Source organism: Brachyistius frenatus, unplaced genomic scaffold (genome assembly GCF_029030835.1).
Source record: "Brachyistius frenatus isolate BFR_SWC_R1_liver_20210118 unplaced genomic scaffold, ASM2903083v1 Contig_214, whole genome shotgun sequence".
Taxonomy (NCBI): Eukaryota; Metazoa; Chordata; class Actinopteri; family Embiotocidae; genus Brachyistius; species Brachyistius frenatus.
In genome coordinates, this window is record NW_027210813.1 from 277,501 (window position 1) to 297,500 (window position 20,000).

The window sequence follows — 20,000 nt, forward strand, 5'->3', positions numbered from 1 at the left end:
CCACGCTGACATCTTGTCCCCGGAGCCGGCGTCTTCGGCGGGAGTCCACCAGCAGCCCTTCCTGCCGGAGCCCGTGGTGCCGAGCAGGTCCGGCTCCCACCGGCACCACGAGGAGGACAGCGACGCCACGGGGTCGGCGGACAGCGAGAACGACATGGACCCGCCCTCTCACACCTGGACTCTGAGGAGGTCGTCGTCTTCGTCCACTCACAGCGGCGAGGACGGCGACGGCGAGACGCTGGAGACGAGGAGGTTTATGAAGGGTTACGTGGAGAAGGTGTTTCATGGAAAGTAAGCAGCTAAACTTATTTCATTCTTTCTCTGTTGTGGGATAACAAGCTTTTATTCATATATTAATAGATATATGTTATTATATCCAAAAGTGTTTTAACAGTAGAATTAAATTTCACTGTTCTGTTGATAGACTTTTTGATATGCATCTTAAAATATATATATATTCATACGCTATTTGCATTTAATTATCATGAAATAAAACTAAAAGCAGATCTCTACTTTTGTTTAGCAGCAAAAAAATCAAATGTACTCGTCTGTAAACAAACTTCTGGGTCGAGACTAAAACATAATACTCTTGAAAACTACCATCATTATTTTGGTCAAAAATATCCTCAATGAGAAAACAGTCCTGACTGTGTGATGGCTTTGAAAAACTGACATTTAAGCAATATTATTTGGATTGATCAGGATGATTATTGATCAGGATGATTATTAATCCGGAGGTGAAGCTCTCATCAGGTGGACTTTCTTCATGTCCATGTGTGCAGATTAGATATTTTTAGGTCATTAGCTTGAATGTAGACGTGAATCTTTCCCAGAATGGTGGATGAAACAAACAAAGTTCTCACGTGTCCCTGTAAAACCTGTAAAACCAGTTTTTAGGCTTTTAGAACAGAAAATGAGAGAAACGGTAAACATCGTGAAAACCGCACAGTCGTTCTAGAAAATGCTTCTGACACTCTGCTGGTGAAAAGATGTTCCAGGTCCACATGAAGCAGGACGACAGGGTGAAGACTTGCCTGTTTCGGATCAAATCCATTTTGAAATGCAGATTTTTACAGCAGTAAGAGTGTGTTGGGCCTCTAATTAGAGTCTTAACACTGTTTACAATGCACTTTTAGAGACGTAAAACCTTTATTTTATTCATAAAAGCAGGAATAACAGTGATTTCATTGGGATTTCGTCTTCCACGTAACTACAGACCAGGGTATAGATCAAAGCGTTCCTTAACAAATCTGAAAATGTGTTTTAAAAACAGTCTCTAAACTCTACCTGTTCATCTAATTCAGATTTGACAGGTGGTTTTTATTCTAAATGTGTTATAATGTGCAGGTTTTTTTTGCAAAAATAATAAAGGTTTTCTGAGCTTTTTTAAAGAGTTAGTAGAGTCTACTTGTTTATCAAGTGCACATCACAGCCTGTATATAAAATGTTTGTAGTCTCCGGGTCTGAAAAGTGTCGACAATGCAGAAGTGTCTTACGGTGTAATACCACTGAGGGCCACTAGGGGCTAGCTCCAATAGATTCCCATTGAAAAAGCATGTGGTCCCACTGGAAATAATTAATCATTGCAGCTGCCAGGAGACGTTTCAGTCACACTTTCAGCCTCGTCCTCCCAGTTTTTGTGTTTTCAGTTGTCCCATCTTCTGTTGCTGCTGTGATTGGTTCTGATCAGCGTTTATTTTTCTCCTTCTCTTCCTGTGCGATGCCGACAGTCCGCCTGCTGCAAGCCGTGATTTCACTTCTATTCAGATCAACACTGTTCTGGTTTCACCCAATCAGAGACTCCCGTGACTCACCAGCAGAGCAGCTCGTTGGGGTCACACGACCTACCGACGTCAGGACTCTGCCGGGGTCAAAGGTCAAAGGGGACCTTGGTGTTTAATGTCAGATGTTTATTGAACTTCATTCTCGTACTCTTGCCACAGGCTCGATTATTTGTGACCCCACTGATGCTGTACTGTATCTCTGCCGTGCTCTTTGCTCAGTGGCACTCGGGCAGCAGCTCTTCACAAATAATGAAATTATTAAGACTTTCGGTTTTTATACAATTTAAACCAACAAGCTATGATAAGGAAAGTGATTTTCAGCCAACCAGGACATCACCAGTTGGTTTGCGAGCTGCTGTTCTGAAGCTTTGAGTTCGGCAGTCACCTTCTTGATAGTTTAGAACCAGTAGTGACCATATTTGGACGAGCTGGGGGAGGAGCCAGCGGTGGATCTGACCGATCTGATTGGAAACCTGACGATACTACGCACCGATAGCTGTAACCTGACTGCACCTCAGGCCTGTCAATCAAACAGACACGCCCCCAAAAACAGGTCTTCTTGAATCTTCTTTTCTAATGAATGAGGGATTATTTTCAGATGGACCTCCAGAAAACTAAGAAGAAGGAGTGACTTTAGCTAACAACACCGAGATAACTGATGGACACATTTGATTCACTTTGGATTTGATGAGAGAAGTTGAATGGGAGTCTATGGAGCTGGAGGCTTTTTGGAGCCGACCTCTAGTGGCACTCGCTGGTATTGCAGCTGAAGACACTTCTGGATCGGAACCATTTTACAGACCTGAAGATACGAACTCTTTTATAAACAGTTTATTTAAATATGGTGCTGGTTGTGTTTTTATAACAGAAATGTTGCCACTATAACCAGCTTATAGGTTCAACAGTCTGAAAACAAGAACTCTCACAACTAAACAGTCTACAATTTATTTGGCATTTAATTTCCTATTAATCCAAACGTCGTCAATATCTCAGTGACAGACTCAAAGACAGTGAAGTTGAGTTAACTGCTCCATGCTGCAGTTTTCTGGACAGACCATTGAGTAAACGGAGGCAGCTGTGAGGAGGCTGCATGTTCACAGATCTCTGCTGGCGTGACTTTCTGGATGTTTGACAGGGAGGACTTTGACCAGGAAGAGAAGGCTCGCTTCGGAGAGCTCTGCAGCGGAGAGAATGGAAAAGGCCGGGAGTGGTTCGCCAAGTACGTCAGCGCTCAGGTGAGAAGGGGGAAGTGATGCAGCGGTCAGACGTCATACGTGACCTATGAGGGAGAAACAACTTCCATATTTCAAACAATAGCAGTACAGGTTCAATCAGAAACCCAGCACTGGTCTGGTTCTGCCTTATTGCAGTCAATTCATTATCTTAAATTTTTCTCTAATCATAAACAGCTGTTATTGATGACCTTCTTTTGTTTTGTTTGAAATTAAAGTTTCTTGTGTCGAGTACCACAAACTTCAAACTTGAGGTTTTACTGACAGCGATGAGTTTATCATTTTTAGATTACTCTTCCCTCTAAAAGAATGAAAGTGAATAAAATAAGTTGCAGATTCTTTCAATATGAATTCCTTCATGAATCCCAAATATCTCCTGAGATGTCGTGTGTTCACAGCGCTGCCACTCCAAGTGTGTGAGTGAGTCGACCTTCTACCGACTGGTGCAGTCGTTTGCAGTCGTTCTGTTCGAGTGAGTATTAATGGATGTGTGACTGTAAACGAAGTGGCTGCTGAGCATCTGTACATTTTTCATTGTTAGTCATTTTCAGTTTAAAGTCAGATGGTTTCTGATGAAGATGCTCAACTGTCAATTCTTTGTCTTTGATTCACAAATTCAAAAATGTCATTAGTTCATAAAAAAGTGGAAATTATATTGCAAATTACAAACGGGACAGGACATATAAGATGACATTATGAAATAAAAAGTGATTCTGTGACATAAAACATGCCATAGTAAAATGAAAAGTGATATGAAATGAGGGTTAATTGGGAAACATTCCATTATAGTACAAAAGTAAACTAAAGACTTAAGAAAATTGGTCAATATATAAAAAAGATTCCTGAAATGAAATTTTTAACACTGAGCTTTTGTCTCATATATTTGATCCTGAATCTAAATATGTTTTCAGAAAGTTTTTGTTCCAGTATTCTTGCATTGAAAATGAAATTGCTGAGTATTGCAGGACACTTAAGAAGAACGTTCTAGAGGACATTTCAGGTTAAACCGTTTTATTAGTGTAACAACAGCCCCTTAAACTCGGCTTGATGAAAATAAATCTATAAACAGATTTGAATTCAGTCTTAAAAAGTCCTTTTAAGTTCCATTTAATTCTGTTTTGAGTTCAAATGTTGTTGTTTTTGGAGCAACAGTGGAGCAGATGACTACATTTTAAATCATTCTTTGTTTGTGGGGTCATCTCTCCGTGGGTGACCTTTCATAGAGTTTGTTGACAGTAAGAAGAATATAGAGCATCCCCTGATTTTCCCTTTAAAGCTCCTTTAAATGACATTCAGGATCACCTCCTAAAACATGGATGTGTTTCCAGATGTTACCAGATGGACGACTACAGCCCGGCCAAAAACCTCATGACCATGTGCTTCACGTACTACCACATCGGTAAGGTCTAATTCATCGGTAAACATCCTCGCTCTGCCTCCTGGCAGTTGGAGGCTTCTGTTGCACACATGAAAGCAGCCGGCGGCTCCGTGTTGCAAAAGAACAGTTGACAGCTGTTGGTGCAGATTCAGGGTGCGTCGCCGCCGCCGCCGGTCGGCTCTGTGGTTTCTGTTTCAGCAACACCACTAATAAAGGTAGCGTTTGTGCTGACGCAAGCAGGAAGCGTTGAGTGATAAAACCACCGTGACACGTTGCATCAACATCCGTCTGCAGGCAGCTCTGCTCGGGTATAATTTTTTTTTCCCACTTATAGTAAACGTGCACTACAGGAGGGTCGATACAGAAGTGACGCGCTGCGAAAAGGTCGACTTGCAAACTACAAAGACACCTGATCCATAAATGAGCAGCTTTACTTTGAAACCTGGCAGATTACAGACTAATTACTGTTTAAATGTTCAGCTCACTGAGCTGCTGCTGCCTCAGCTGAAGCCTTTGGTCCAATACATTTTTAGACAGTCCTTTATTTCTGAACACCACACGGTGTCTCTGAGAACACATCAGAGGAAAAACTAAAGGTGGCATTTGTTAATCAGCTGTGATGCTTCAGACCGACGACACCAAGGATATGTTTGGAAGACACACTGGTGCCTTCTCTCTTTAAAAACCTATAAATGTATAAACAACCCGGTATACCGGCAAATCGTGAAATAGACACGCCGGTCTGCCACAGCAGAACGTGACATAGCCACGCTTTGGGTCGTCTAGGCGTGAAAGTTACACGTTTTCCTGGAGTGCACGAAAATGATACGTAGAGCCATGTGATTTTCCGGAAATTAAACTTTTCGCTGAAACATGTGATTGTGGTCACTTAATACGTCCGTGGTTGGGGTTTGTAAACAAAAATCATAGGCATCTCTTGGATTCAAGCCTCGTTGTCCTGAATGGCGCCCTGTGAGTCGTCCCTCCTGCCTCCTAATACCGCCGTTTCATGTTCGTTTCACGCTTTCAAAACGTGTAGCTTTCACACCCAGACGGCCCAAAGCGTGGCTATGTCACGTTCTGCTGTAGTGGACCGGCGTGACTTTGGGTTGGTATGAAACACGACTATTAGATCCTTGTAAAGATGAAGGTCATCACGTTGAACCGCCCTCTTCAGGGAAATCCCAGCCGTCTCCGTCGGAGCTGCTGGATCGCGGTGGTTCTCAACCTGGTCCGGACTCGTACCTCAACAAGGCCAACTCCTGGCTGACGGGGAAGAAGGACGCCGCCGAGCGCCTCCTCAAAAACACGTCCAAGACCGACGTCAAGGGATTCTTCGGAGGCCTGGAGAGCAAACTGAGGAGCTCGATGGCTCAGAAGTCTGAGTGAGTACAAACACAGCTCCTCCTTTGAATCCTGGTCATGAACACAGTCGCATGTATTCATGGTTTCCTGCTACGCTCTCCTCTCCAGCGACGGGGAAACCGCTGAGACCAAACCCAAATCAGCAGGTACAGTCCACCACAAATCTCTTCATTTGGTTTCACTGCTCCGCTGCCGTTTTTATTTTTTATCAGATGTAATTTGTGAATTCCTTCCAGCAGCATCGGAGGCTCCGGAGGAAAAGAGAGGAGAGAAGGTTTACCTGTACACTCACCTGAAGCAGCAACCCATCTGGTAAGGACAGATGAGGACAAAAAGTGCCATGAAATACAAAAAGTTGAGTAATGACATGAAATAAAAAGGGACGTTATGAAATTTAAAAAGTGATAATATCAAATAAAACATGACATGACAAAAAAAATTATATTATGAAACAAAAAAGAGACGTAAAGAAATAAAAAGTGAATTTTTTTTATGAAGAAGTGATGATATCAAATAAAAGTGACGTAAATATAAAAATAAATGTATGGAAGTGTCAGTGACATAAAAAGTGAATTATGAAATAGAAATAGAAATTTGAAATAAAAACTGCTATCCAGAAATAGTGTAGTATACAAATTTTAATTGACATGAATTATAAGTGATTATGTGAAATAAATGGTAACATGAAATAAAAACTAATAAAATATAAATATAAAAAGTGACATTATGACAAAAAAGTGACTAAGAAATAAAAAGTTACAATGAAATACAGAAGTGATAAAATCAAAAAAGGAACCTAAAATTATACGTAAAAGTGACAATATAAAATAAAACATGACATTGAATTCAGCAGAGATATTATGAAATAAAAAAGTGAAAAATGAACATTTGAAAGTGTTGTAGTAAAATAAAAAATGATGATATAAAATAGTTAGTGACACCATCAAATAAAAAGCAACATGAGGTAATCAGAGGCTCAGATTACCGAGTCAGTGTTCAGTAACTGCAGCCTGCAGTGAAACTACACATCCAATATTCCATTTAGCTCCATATTGTCGTTACCACCAATTTAAAAAGCCGCTTTCAGCTTTGCAGAATATTTTTCTCTGTTGCAGAACAAAGATGGCTGACTGAGTCATGTCGCGACTCGACACTCACCCTCAGATATGTTTTTGGGTCGTAACCGCAGATGTTAGAAACGACACCATTCAGTCTGAATTGCAGCGCAGCTCCGTGACCTCTGTGACCGCGGGCCTCCGTGACCTCTGTGACCGCGGGCCTCCGTGACCTCTGTGACCGCGGGCCTCCGTGACCTCTGTGACCGCGGGCCTCCGTGACCTCTGTGACCGCGGGCATCCATGACCTCTGTGACCGCGGGCCTCCGTGACCTCTGTGACCGCGGGCCTCCGTGACCTCTGTGACCGCGGGCCTCCGTGACCTCTGTGACCGCGGGCATCCATGACCTCTGTGACCGCGGGCCTCCGTGAACTCTGTGACCTCCATGACCGCAGACCTCTGTGACCTCCGTGGGCCTCCGTGAGCTCCATGACCTCTGTGACCGTGGGCCTCCGTGAGCTCCGTGACCTCTGTGACCGTGGGCCTCCGTGACCTCTGTGACCTCCATGACCGCGGACCTCTGTGACCTCCGTGGGCCTCCGTGACCTCTGTGACCTCCATGACCTCTGTGACCTCCATGACCGCGGACCTCCGTGACCGCGGGCCTCCGTGACCTCTGTGACCTCCGTGACCGCGGGCCTCCGTGTTTGGCCTGCAGGAGTCACGGCTGTCATCAAACCTGTAACGTGTTCTCTCTCCATCAGGCACACGCTAAGGTTCTGGAACGCTGCGTTTTTTGATGCCGTCCACTGCGAGAGGAAGAAGAGATCACCGACCACCAGGTGAGTCGGCAGGAGACGGAAAAATGAAGCCAATGTGTTTCACTGTGAGATATAAGTAAAGGTTGGAGATCCTGTAGTGATGTACTCCTGGCTCTCTTCCTCTTCCTCTTCCTCTCCTCGAAGCCTGTGTTGTTTCTGCATGATAACTTTAACCCTTTGTTTCCTTGTCCCTTGCTGCCGGGCAGGGGGACGCAGGATGAAGAGGAAGACGAGAGGTCTGTCTTTCTGTTTGTCCGCTGCCATAAAATACAAAAACCCAAACCGAGTCCGAGCCGGTGCTGAGATCTGCCTCTACTGCTGCCGAGGTGCAGCAGATTCTGGCCCGTACAAATAGTAGAAAACGTTTGTGCTGCTTTTTGATTTATTTTTTTTTTAAATAAAAACCAGAAGAGAACATTTCCCAGCTGAGACGATATGTTGGGATATTTTACTGCTGTGAAACGGTTGAATGTGAATATCTCAGGAAGGAATCCTGCTCTTAAACTAACATCAACAGACTTCTGTAAAGATTGTAAAGCGCTGCAGGTTTTCAGAGAACGTCTCCGTCAGGAATAAAAGTCTGAATACTGAAGTGAATTTGTAGCTTCAGGTCGTCTCCAGGCTCCATATGAACATATGAAATTATATATACATACATATGAGATAAAGTCCTTTCGTTTTGTGAATAATGAGACTTAAAACATAAATGAACTGAAGTGTGCTTTAAAAAAATATATACATACTGTATATAATGTCTTTTTCTGGCTTCCAGAATCATAAAGCAAAATAAACTATATAAGCCAATTAGTAAAAATTTAATATAACTAAAAATGTATTACATAGGAGCTACATCTCAAATATCATATTATGGAAATATGGCTATTACTGTTTTCAAAAAAATTCAAAAAGTTTTAATATGATAACCTGCATTTTATATTTACTTAATTTTCCTGTATAATTTATATACATATCTGACATTTAATAAACATGTAGTAAACGTCCTGCCCTGATGGACGTACGCGTTAGCGTCGCTTCATGCATCGCTGCAGTGAACAGCGGAAGCCAGTGACGTGTCCACGTAGATATTTTAATTAGATTTCCTTAAATTAGTTTGTAGCTTTTCAAAAATGCATCATATATAAAATTTGTTCAGGGTGGAGGTCAGAGTGGAGGTCAGGCTGGAGATCAGGCTGGAGGTCAGGCTGGAGGTCAGAATGGAGGTCAGAGTGGAGGTCAGGGTGGAGGAAAGAGTGGAGGTCAGGCTGGAGATCAGGCTGGAGATCAGGCTGGAGGTCAGAGTGGAGGTCAGGGTGGAGGTCAGGGTGGAGGAAAGAGTGGAGGTCAGGGTGGAGGTCAGGGTGGAGGAAAGAGTGGAGGTCAGGCTGGAGGTCAGGCTGGAGGTCAGAGTGGAGGTCAGAGTGGAGGTCAGGGTGGAGGTCAGGGTGGAGGAAAGAGTGGAGATCAGGCTGGAGGTCAGGCTGGAGGTAAGAGTGGAGGTCAGGGTGGAGGTCAGGGTGGAGGAAAGAGTGGAGGTCAGGCTGGAGATCAGAGTGGAGGTCAGAGTGGAGGTCAGAGTGGAGATCAGGCTGGAGGTCAGGCTGGAGGTCAGAGTGGAGGAAAGAGTGGAGGTCAGGCTGGAGATCAGGCTGGAGGTCAGAGTGGAGGTCAGGGTGGAGGTCAGGCTGGAGGTCAGAGTGGAGGAAAGAGTGGAGGTCAGGCTGGAGATCAGGCTGGAGGTCAGAGTGGAGGTCAGGGTGGAGGTCAGGCTGGAGGTCAGAGTGGAGGAAAGAGTGGAGGTCAGGCTGGAGATCAGGCTGGAGGTCAGAGTGGAGGTCAGGGTGGAGGTCAGAGTGGAGGAAAGAGTGGAGGTCAGAGTGGAGGAAAGAGTGGAGGTCAGGCTGGAGATCAGGCTGGAGGTCAGAGTGGAGGTCAGGGTGGAGGTCAGGCTGGAGGTCAGAGTGGAGGTCAGGCTGGAGGAAAGAGTGGAGGTCAGGCTGGAGGTCAGGCTGGAGGTCAGAGTGGAGGTCAGAGTGGAGGTCAGGGTGGAGGAAAGAGTGGAGGTCAGGCTGGAGATCAGGCTGGAGGTCAGGCTGGAGGTCAGAGTGGAGGTCAGGGTGGAGTCGCCCGGGTCTGATGTGTCTAACACTCCAGTGATGGTGGATCTCCGGCCTTTGTGACAGCAGCAGGTTCTGCTCAGATTAAAAGATATCATCTGTTTAATCTCAGATTCTATACATTCTGATATTTCTGTCTTTATTTGGCTTCCGTCGGCATGTTGCCTGAAAGATGACGTGATCCCGTATGATTTTTATTTTTTGCCGAGTGAAGCGAGGGCCGTGTGATGTGTGACGGTGTGTTTATCCTCTGCAGTCTGAAGCTGCTTCTTCACAGCTCACTGCATGTTCACCATTAATCTGCTGGCATCTCACATTTCCTCGCTGCCTCCATCTGCACGTTTCCCTGTTCTGTCTCTGTTATGTTTCCACTGCAGGCGGATCTTTAAGGAAGTGCCATGAATTATAAATATTCGCCTTGGAATGATTAAAAACTGTTATTTCTTATGTGCTGCTTTGCCTTTTTGGTCAATTTTGATGTTTGGAGACGTTTGTTGTCATTCTTGCTTCAACAAATGCACTGCAGCTAATGTCATGTTGAGATATTTACTGAAATAGATGAAATGTTTCAGATGGATTATTCAACCAAAACTATCAGTTCTATTCTCTGGAAAACAATCGACACACTGAAGTTCCAACATTAACACTGTTTGTGATGGTGAACGTGTCGGTGAACAGTTTCCTCCAAATAATAGTTGACGGAAGTCAAACATAACCCCAATTTGTTGGTTTCTGTATGTTTGTTTTTTTACTAAACAAACATACAAAATACATGATAAAAATGTAAAGGCATAAAACAAAAACCTGGCAATAATACATGAAATAAAGAAAATGTAAAAGCCTATTGCTTCATCAGACAACCCAATAACAAAGCAGGACATGATACACAACATCAAAGGCTTCAGACGGATCAATAATAATATTAATGATAATACTGAAACATTTCCAGGTGGCAAATTTTTTTTCAGTATTTCAGTCAGTGTTTTCCATCTGCTCGTTACCAACGGTGATTCTCATCAGTGAATCAGTTGTCGTACTTTTTCTGCTGATGGCTGGTTGATGTGCTCTCCTATATTATTTTATGTGTGAAGTGTGAAATGGATTCTCTGGTTTTGCATCTCATTGCAGAATTATGAACAGAGATGGATGTCACTGATTAAAAAAACAGATTTTCTACCTTTAAAAAAAAGTCCTATTGTTGAACATGTGAGTTTTGTCTCCCTCCTCTGATCAGTGTGGTGATATTTCTCCTCCTGATCAGTGTGGTGATATTTCTCCTCTGATCAGTGTGGTGATATTTCTCCTCCTGATCAGTGTGGTGATATTTCTCCTCTGATCAGTGTGGTGATATTTCTCCTCTGATCAGTGTGGTGATATTTCTCCTCTGATCAGTGTGGTGATATTTCTCCTCCTGATCAGTGTGGTGATATTTCTCCTCTGATCAGTGTGGTGATATTTCTCCTCCTGATCAGTGTGGTGATATTTCTCCTCTGATCAGTGTGGTGATATTTCTCCTCCTGATCAGTGTGGTGATATTTCTCCTCTGATCAGTGTGGTGATATTTCTCCTCTGATCAGTGTGGTGATATTTCTCCTCTGATCAGTGTGGTGATATTTCTCCTCTGATCAGTGTGGTGATATTTCTCCTCTGATCAGTGTGGTGATATTTCTCCTCCTGATCAGTGTGGTGATATTTCTCCTCTGATCAGTGTGGTGATATTTCTCCTCTGATCAGTGTGGTGATATTTCTCCTCCTGATCAGTGTGGTGATATTTCTCCTCTGATCAGTGTGGTGATATTTCTCCTCCTGATCAGTGTGGTGATATTTCTCCTCTGATCAGTGTGGTGATATTTCTCCTCCTGATCAGTGTGGTGATATTTCTCCTCTGATCAGTGTGGTGATATTTCTCCTCTGATCAGTGTGGTGATATTTCTCCTCCTGATCAGTGTGGTGATATTTCTCCTCCTGATCAGTGTGGTGATATTTCTCCTCTGATCAGTGTGGTGATATTTCTCCTCTGATCAGTGTGGTGATATTTCTCCTCTGATCAGTGTGGTGATATTTCTCCTCTGATCAGTGTGGTGATATTTCTCCTCCTGATCAGTGTGGTGATATTTCTCCTCCTGATCAGTGTGGTGATATTTCTCCTCTGATCAGTGTGGTGATATTTCTCTGGTTCTGTGGAGGAGCTGAAGCTGGAATTAAAGCCTGACTGCTGTGTGTGTGCTGCAGGGAGAAGTGGTGTCACATGACCCAGGAGGAGCGAGACGACAGCTCCAAGGTCGATGAGAACATCACTTTCGGCCAGCTGGGGTAAGAACGCCGCTGCGGGGGTCTGATTCATCAGAGCATTTCACTCCCTGATGCTTCTTCCTGTTTCTTCTTGTTTCTTCCTGCTTCTTCCTGTTTCTTCCTGCTTCTTCCTGTTTCTTCTTGTTTCTTCCTGCTTCTCCTTGCTTCTTCCTGTTTCTTCCTGCTTCTCCTTGCTTCTTCCTGTTTCTTCCTGCTTCTTCTTGCTTCTTCCTGCTTCTTCCTGCTTCTTCCTGCTTCTTCCTGCTTCTTCCTGTTTCTTCTTGTTTCTTCCTGTTTCTTCCTGCTTCTTCTTGCTTCTTCCTGCTTCTTCCTGCTTCTTCCTGTTTCTTCCTGTTTCTTCCTGCTTCTTCCTGCTTCTTCCTGTTTCTTCTTGTTTGTTCCGGTTTCTTCCTGTTTCTTCCTGTTTCTTCTTGTTTCTTCCTGCTTCTTCTTGTTTGTTCCGGTTTCTTCCTGTTTCTTCTTGTTTCTTCCTGTTTCTTCCTGTTTCTTCCTGCTTCTTCTTGTTTGTTCCGGTTTCTTCCTGCTTCTTCCTGCTTCTTTCTGTTTTTTCCTGCTTCTTCCTGTTTCTTCTTGTTTGTTCCGGTTTCTTCCTGTTTCTTCCTGTTTCTTCCTGTTTCTTCTTGTTTCTTCTTGTTTGTTCCTGTTTGTTCCTGCTTCTTCTTGTTTGTTCCTGTTTCTTCCTATTTCTTCCTGCTTCTTCTTATTTGTTCCGGTTTCTTCCTGCTTCTTCCTGTTTCTTCCTGCTTCTTCTTGTTTCTTCTTGTTTGTTCCGGTTTCTTCCTGTTTCTTCTTGTTTCTTCCTGCTTCTTCTTGTTTGTTCCGGTTTCTTCCTGTTTCTTCCTGTTTCTTCCTGCTTCTTCTTGTTTCTTCCTGGTTCTTCCTGCTTCTTTCTGTTTTTTCCTGCTTCTTCCTGTTTCTTCTTGTTTGTTCCGGTTTCTTCCTGTTTCTTCCTGTTTCTTCCTGTTTCTTCTTGTTTGTTCCTGTTTCTTCCTATTTCTTTCTGCTTCTTCTTGTTTGTTCCAGTTTCTTCCTGCTTCTTCCTGTTTCTTCCTGCTTCTTCTTGTTTCTTCCTGTTTCTTCCTGCTTCTTCCTGTTTTTTCCTGCTTCTTCCTGTTTCTTCTTGTTTGTTCCGGTTTCTTCCTGTTTCTTCCTGCTTCTTCCTGCTTCTTCTTGTTTCTTCCTGTTTCTACCTGCTTCTTCCTGTTTGTTCCGGTTTCTTCCTGCTTCTTCCTGCTTCTTCCTGTTTCTTCCTGTTTCTTCCTGCTTCTTCCTGTTTCTTCCTGCTTCTTCCTGTTTCTTCCTGTTTGTTCCTGTTTGTTCCTGCTTCTTCCTGTTTCTTCTTGTTTGTGCCGGTTTCTTCCTGTTTCTTCCTGCTTCTTCTTGTTTCTTCCTGTTTCTACCTGCTTCTTCCTGTTTCTTCCTGTTTCTTCCTGCTTCTTCCTGTTTCTTCCTGTTTGTTCCTGTTTGTTCCTGCTTCTTCCTGTTTCTTCTTGTTTGTGCCGGTTTCTTCCTGTTTCTTCCTGCTTCTTCTTGTTTCTTCCTGTTTCTTCCTGCTTCTTCCTGTTTCTTCCTGTTTCTTCCTGCTTCTTCCTGTTTGTTCCTGCTTCTTCCTGTTTCTTCCTGTTTGTTCCTGTTTCTTCCTGCTTCTTCCTGTTTGTTCCTGCTTCTTCCTGCTTCTTCCTGTTTCTTCCTGCTTCTTCCTGTTTCTTCTTGTTTCTTCCTGCTTCTTCTTGCTGCTTCCTGTTTCTTCCTGCTTCTTCCTGTTTCTTCCTGCTTCTTCCTGTTTCTTCCTGCCTCTTCTTGCTTTTTCCTGCTCCCAACGACTTCTCAAACTTCTGCTCAAGTTTCCGGAAATAAAACAAACAAAAGTTTTTAACTCGGGTGTTGATTTTGATCAAGTGGTGAAATCTCACAAGGGTTCTCCTTCCTCCTCTTCCTCCTCCCCCCTCCTCCTTTTTCTCCTCCTTCCTCCTCCCTCCTCCTCTTCTTCCTCCCTCCTCCTCTTTCTCCTCTTCCTGAATATTCCTTGTGTGTGTTTCCAGGACGTTCAGTCACAACATGCTGGCGTTCGGTCTCAGTCCAAAGTTGCGCAGCGACTTCCTGAAGAAGCAGGCGGTGATCGGGAACCTGGATGCAGGTGAAGTGTTGAAGTGGACGTCGCTGCTCTTTGTGCTTTCGCCTCTTTTATATTTTACATTTAGAGCATCTGTAGACGAATGGACTCGCTCACAGCTGCAGGTTCTAAATTATTGTTGTTCTTCTTTGTTTACTCTTTTTTTTTCTCACTACATGCTTCCATGTGTGTTATTTATTTTTCTTCAGGTCTTTTCTACATTGTGCTAAAAGTCCAAATAAAGAAAAAACCTAAAAGGTAGCAGAATAGTAGCAGCAGTGGTTAATACCTGCAGGTGCTGTAGTCACGTCATGTGGCCTCCTACTGACTGCAACCTGAGCAGTGCGGCACCTACAGGTGACTACGTGTTTGTAATGAATGGCAAAAAAGTAACTTCATAGGGTTAGTTGTTGAAATAATCATTTAAACGTTTAACAGGATAATTTCATTCTTGACATCTCTCAATATCAGCAAAATGTAACTTATGAATTAAACTACAATACCCAGAAAGCCTTGCACCACGTGGGTCCTTTTTAAAAATATATCTGTCTAACTGAAACTGTTGGATACAAACTGTGTGAAACTAAAAACAGCCTTTAACACAAACGTGTGTATGTTTGGTGCGTCTGCAGAACAGTACAAGCTGCTGAGCGACCACATTGAGAAAATGGCGGCCGAGTGATTTCCATGGCAACGGGCCGCGTTTCCGAGCGTCTGCTCGACAATCTGACAACACAAAAACCCGCCGGCGGTTTCTCTGCAGCTCGACGTCACACCGACCGACTCTCCGCCGGCTGCTGCTGGAAAACCACCTGCTTAGCTGAGCTGTGGCGTACCTGTAGCTAAGCTCCTCCCACCTGCACCCTGCAGCAATAACACAGCATCTTAGTCATCACGTCGGTATCTGCAGCACCGCTGTCCGTCAAAGTGAAACCTTCCAGTGAACACGTGATGTGCACATCACATACCCTACCTGCTGTTGACTCTGTCTCCGTGACGACCATATTTATTACAGGTGTTCAATATGTGGCGATAAGAGTTTATCGTGCTTTAATCTGCTGTTCAGGTCACATTTACTTCCTGTTAAAGTCGCGCTGCAGATTTATGAACAGGAAACGCAGCTTGGACCTCAATCAGAATATGATCTTTATTAATTAAAACAATATCCTGCCACGCATTCTCTTCAGAACATTTATACCATTCTCATGTTTGTATATTAAATATAAAGCGACATCAAGAGGACGGTTAGCTTAGCTTAGTTTAGCATATAGACTAGAAAGTGCTCTGTCTAAAGATGACGCAATCCACCAACCAGCACCTCTAAACTCATTAACAAATGTCTGTTTGTTTAATTCATACTAAAATGGAAATATAGAAGTGACAAGTGACCTTAGCGCATGTGATTTTATGCTAAGCTAACATCTGTAGCTTCATATAAGACAGGCGGTTGTATTCATTTTTTAAAGTATTTGAATTCTGTTTTTGCCTCTTCAAGCCAGACACACATTTACAGTTTAGTGGAGAAAAGCTCATTTGAAACCTTCTGTAAATATTAAGCAACAGTCGGATGCTAGTTAGCTTAGCTTGGCATAAAGGCGAGAAACGGGGGTAAATAACATGAAGGCCAAATGCTGTATAGCAACAGTAACACATGACACGTGACTTTAGTTTTTGCAGCCAACAAACTAAAGTGTCTAAACAAAATATGAATACCGTCCTGATGCTAAGCTAAGCTAACTTCTTTAACTACAGTATGAAGATCAATTACTTTTCAATTTAGTGAAGCTGGTTTTAATGTTGTTGTTTGTATTATGACTTTGGTAACATTAGACTCCTGATTCATCCAAAGTGCCTTCCAAAGAAGAATATTCTCACCATGATCCTCTGATGCTACTTTAAATCTCCTTTCATCTCCTTCCATCTCCTTCCATCTCTTTTCATCTCTTTTCATCTCCTTCCATCTCCTTCCATCTCTTTCCATTTCTTTTCATCTCCTTCCATCTCTTTTCATCTCCTTCCATCTCCTTCCATCTCTTTTCATCTCCTTTCATCTCTTTTCATCTCCTTCCATCTCTTTTCATCTCCTTCCATCTCCTTCCATCTCTTTTCATCTCCTTTCATCTCCTTTCATCTCTTTTCATCTCCTTCCATCTCCTTCCATCTCCTTCCATCTCTTTTCATCTCCTTCCATCTCTTTTCATCTCCTTTCATCTCCTTTCATCTCTTTTCATCTCCTTCCATCTCCTTCCATCTCCTTCCATCTCTTTTCATCTCCTTTCATCTCTTTTCATCTCCTTCCATCTCTTTTCATCTCCTTCCATCTCCTTCCATCTCTTTTCATCTCCTTTCATCTCCTTTCATCTCTTTTCATCTCCTTCCATCTCCTTCCATCTCCTTCCATCTCTTTTCATCTCCTTCCATCTCTTTTCATCTCCTTTCATCTCCTTTCATCTCTTTTCATCTCCTTCCATCTCCTTCCATCTCCTTCCATCTCTTTTCATCTCCTTTCATCTCTTTTCATCTCCTTCCATCTCTTTTCATCTCCTTCCATCTCCTTCCATCTCTTTTCATCTCCTTTCATCTCCTTTCATCTCTTTTCATCTCCTTCCATCTCCTTCCATCTCTTTTCATCTCCTTCCATCTCTTTTCATCTCCTTTCATCTCCTTTCATCTCTTTTCATCTCCTTCCATCTCCTTCCATCTCCTTCCATCTCTTTTCATCTCCTTTCATCTCCTTCCATCTCCTTCCATCTCTTTTCATCTCCTTTCATCTCCTTTCCATCTCTTTTCATCTCCTTCCATCTCCTTCCATCTCCTTTCATCTCCTTTCATCTCCTTTCATCTCTTTTCATCTCCTTCCATCTCCTTCCATCTCCTTTCATCTCCTTTCATCTCCTTTCATCTCTTTTCATCTCTTTTCATCTCCTTCCATCTCCTTCCATCTCCTTTCATCTCCTTTCATCTCCTTTCATCTCTTTTCATCTCCTTCCATCTCCTTCCATCTCCTTTCATCTCCTTTCATCTCCTTTCATCTCTTTTCATCTCCTTTCATCTCCTTTCATCTCTTTTCATCTCCTTCCATCTCCTTCCATCTCCTTTCATCTCCTTTCATCTCCTTTCATCTCTTTTCATCTCCTTTCATCTCCTTTCATCTCTTTTCATCTCCTTCCATCTCCTTCCATCTCCTTCCATCTCTTTTCATCTCCTTTCATCTCCTTTCATCTCCTTTCCATCTCTTTTCATCTCCTTCCATCTCCTTCCATCTCTTTTCATCTCCTTCCATCTCCTTCCATCTCCTTTCATCTCCTGACCAAATACTAATCTCTGACTGATTCTGTATTACGTAGCTGTCTGTTTATGTTTTCAGTGAGTTTGATTCCATTTAGCTGTGATGCTAGCAGCGTAGCGAACGAAGCATGTTGCCTGGATCCTGCTGCATGTGTGCTGCGACTAACGTGCCAACAGCATCAAACCCATGAAAAATGAAGCATGTTACTTCCCCCCCCCCCCCCCCCCCCCCCCCCCCCCCCCCCCCCCCCCCCCCCCCCCCCCCCCCCCCCCCCCCCCCCCCCCCCCCCCCCCCCCCCCCCCCCCCCCCCCCCCCCCCCCCCCCCCCCCCCCCCCCCCCCCCCCCCCCCCCCCCCCCCCCCCCCCCCGTCCTGCCACCGCGGGGCAGCATTGTGTCTTCAATCAGAGTATTTCATAGTTATGGACATTTGGAGGCTGGACTGATGCTCTCTGGCAGCTTGAATCCCATTTCAGACTGAATCTTTGAAGTAATAGTGTGACTACTGTATATTTTGTTTTCCTGTGCGTTGTGAGAGCCAATCACGTGCTGCTGTTTCTGAATTGTGAGTCTTTTAATTGTAAATGTAGAAATAATAGATGTAATAGTGCATCGTGACCTAAATGTCTGACTGTGGTTATGACCCTGAAGGGCCCTCAGATGTCCCGCCTCTGTTCCACGTGCTCGTTCGGTGTTTCATATCTTGTTCCACAGATAAATATAAATCATTCACACCTGTTCTGAACTACATGCAGTATTTTAATTGACTTCTTTGCATGTTCGCTGTCCCTCTGAAACATGTTCTTGTTCCTGACTGTCCAACATGTGACCGTCCAACATGTGACCGTCCAACGTGTGACCGTCCAACCGTGTGACCGTCGACCGTGTGACCGTCCAACATGTGAACGTCCAACGTGTGACCGTCCAACGTGTGACCGTCCAACCGTGTGACCGTCGACCGTGTGACCGTCCAACATGTGACCGTCCAACATGTGATCGTACATGTAACCGTCCAACATGTGACCGTCGACCGTGTGACCGTCCAACATGTGACCGTCCAACATGTGAACGTCCAACATGTGACCGTCAACCGTGTGACCGTCGACAATGTGACCGTCCAACATGTGAACATCCAACGTGTGACCGTCCAACCGTGTGACCGTCGACCGTGTGACCGTCCAACATGTGACCGTCCAACATGTGATCGTACATGTAACCGTCCAACATGTGACCGTCGACCGTGTGACCGTCCAACATGTGACCGTCCAACATGTGAACGTCCAACATGTGACCGTCAACCGTGTGACCGTCGACAATGTGACCGTCCAACATGTGAACGTCCAACGTGTGACCGTCCAACCGTGTGACCGTCGACCGTGTGACCGTCCAACATGTGACCGTCCAACATGTGATCGTACATGTAACCGTCCAACATGTGACCGTCGACCGTGTGACCGTCCAACATGTGATCGTACATGTAACCGTCCAACATGTGACCGTCGACCGTGTGACCGTCCAACATGTGACCGTCGACCGTGTGACCGTCCAACATGTGACCGTCCAACATGTGACCGTCCAACATGTGAACGTCCAACATGTGACCGTCAACCGTGTGACCGTCGACAATGTGACCGTCCAACATGTGAACGTCCAACATGTGACCGTCAACCGTGTGACCGTCGACAATGTGACCGTCCAACATGTGAACGTCCAACATGTGACCGTCGACCCTGTGACCGTCCAACATGTGACCGTCCAACATGTAACCGTCCAACATGTGAACGTCCAACATGTGACCGTCAACCGTGTGACCGTCGACAATGTGACCGTCCAACATGTGAACGTCCAACATGTGACCGTCGACCCTGTGACCGTCCAACATGTGACCGTCCAACATGTAACCGTCCAACATGTGACCGTCCAACATGTGAACGTCCAACATGTGACCGTCGACCCTGTGACCGTCCAACATGTGACCGTCGACCATGTGACCATCCAACATGTGACCGTCGACCATGTGACCGTCCAACATGTGACCGTCGACCCTGTGACCGTCCAACATGTGACCGTCAACCGTGTGACCGTCCAACATGTGACCGTCGACAATGTGACCGTCCAACATGTGACCGTCGACCATGTGACCGTCCAACATGTGACCGTCGACCCTGTGACCGTCCAACATGTGACCGTCCAACATGTAACCGTCCAACATGTGACCGTCCAACATGTGAACGTCCAACATGTGACCGTCGACCCTGTGACCGTCCAACATGTGACCGTCGACCATGTGACCGTCCAACATGTGACCGTCGACCATGTGACCGTCCAACATGTGACCGTCGACCGTGTGACCGTCCAACATGTGACCGTCGACAATGTGACCGTCCAACATGTGACCGTCGACCATGTGACCGTCCAACATGTGACCATCCAACATGTGACCGTCCAACATGTGACCGTCCAACATGTGACCGTCGACCATGTGACCGTCCAACATGTGACCGTCGACCATGTGACCGTCCAACATGTGACCGTCCA

General features: G+C 44.6%; 1 protein-coding gene across 5 annotated transcripts in view; it reads left to right on the forward strand.

Moving 5' to 3' along the window:
• Nucleotides 1-16,170, forward strand: part of kiaa0513 (KIAA0513 ortholog) — a 21,391-nt gene extending 5,221 nt beyond the window's left edge. For 3 of the 5 annotated variants that reach the window (XM_069719395.1, XM_069719397.1, XM_069719396.1), the window contains 12 exons: nucleotides 1-291; nucleotides 2,920-3,019; nucleotides 3,415-3,488; nucleotides 4,345-4,415; nucleotides 5,572-5,779; nucleotides 5,868-5,905; nucleotides 5,996-6,071; nucleotides 7,580-7,657; nucleotides 7,843-7,872; nucleotides 11,983-12,063; nucleotides 14,106-14,200; nucleotides 14,809-16,170. The exon at nucleotides 1-291 is cut by the window's left edge and continues 236 nt beyond it. In XM_069719395.1, the coding sequence (XP_069575496.1) occupies nucleotides 1-291; nucleotides 2,920-3,019; nucleotides 3,415-3,488; nucleotides 4,345-4,415; nucleotides 5,572-5,779; nucleotides 5,868-5,905; nucleotides 5,996-6,071; nucleotides 7,580-7,657; nucleotides 7,843-7,872; nucleotides 11,983-12,063; nucleotides 14,106-14,200; nucleotides 14,809-14,858 (1,192 nt within the window). In that variant the 3' untranslated portion in view covers nucleotides 14,859-16,170. The remainder of the gene's footprint in view (nucleotides 292-2,919; nucleotides 3,020-3,414; nucleotides 3,489-4,344; nucleotides 4,416-5,571; nucleotides 5,780-5,867; nucleotides 5,906-5,995; nucleotides 6,072-7,579; nucleotides 7,658-7,842; nucleotides 7,873-11,982; nucleotides 12,064-14,105; nucleotides 14,201-14,808) is intronic. The other 2 variants (XM_069719399.1, XM_069719400.1) reach the window with 2 other exon arrangements.
• Nucleotides 16,171-20,000: the final 3,830 nt, after the last annotated feature.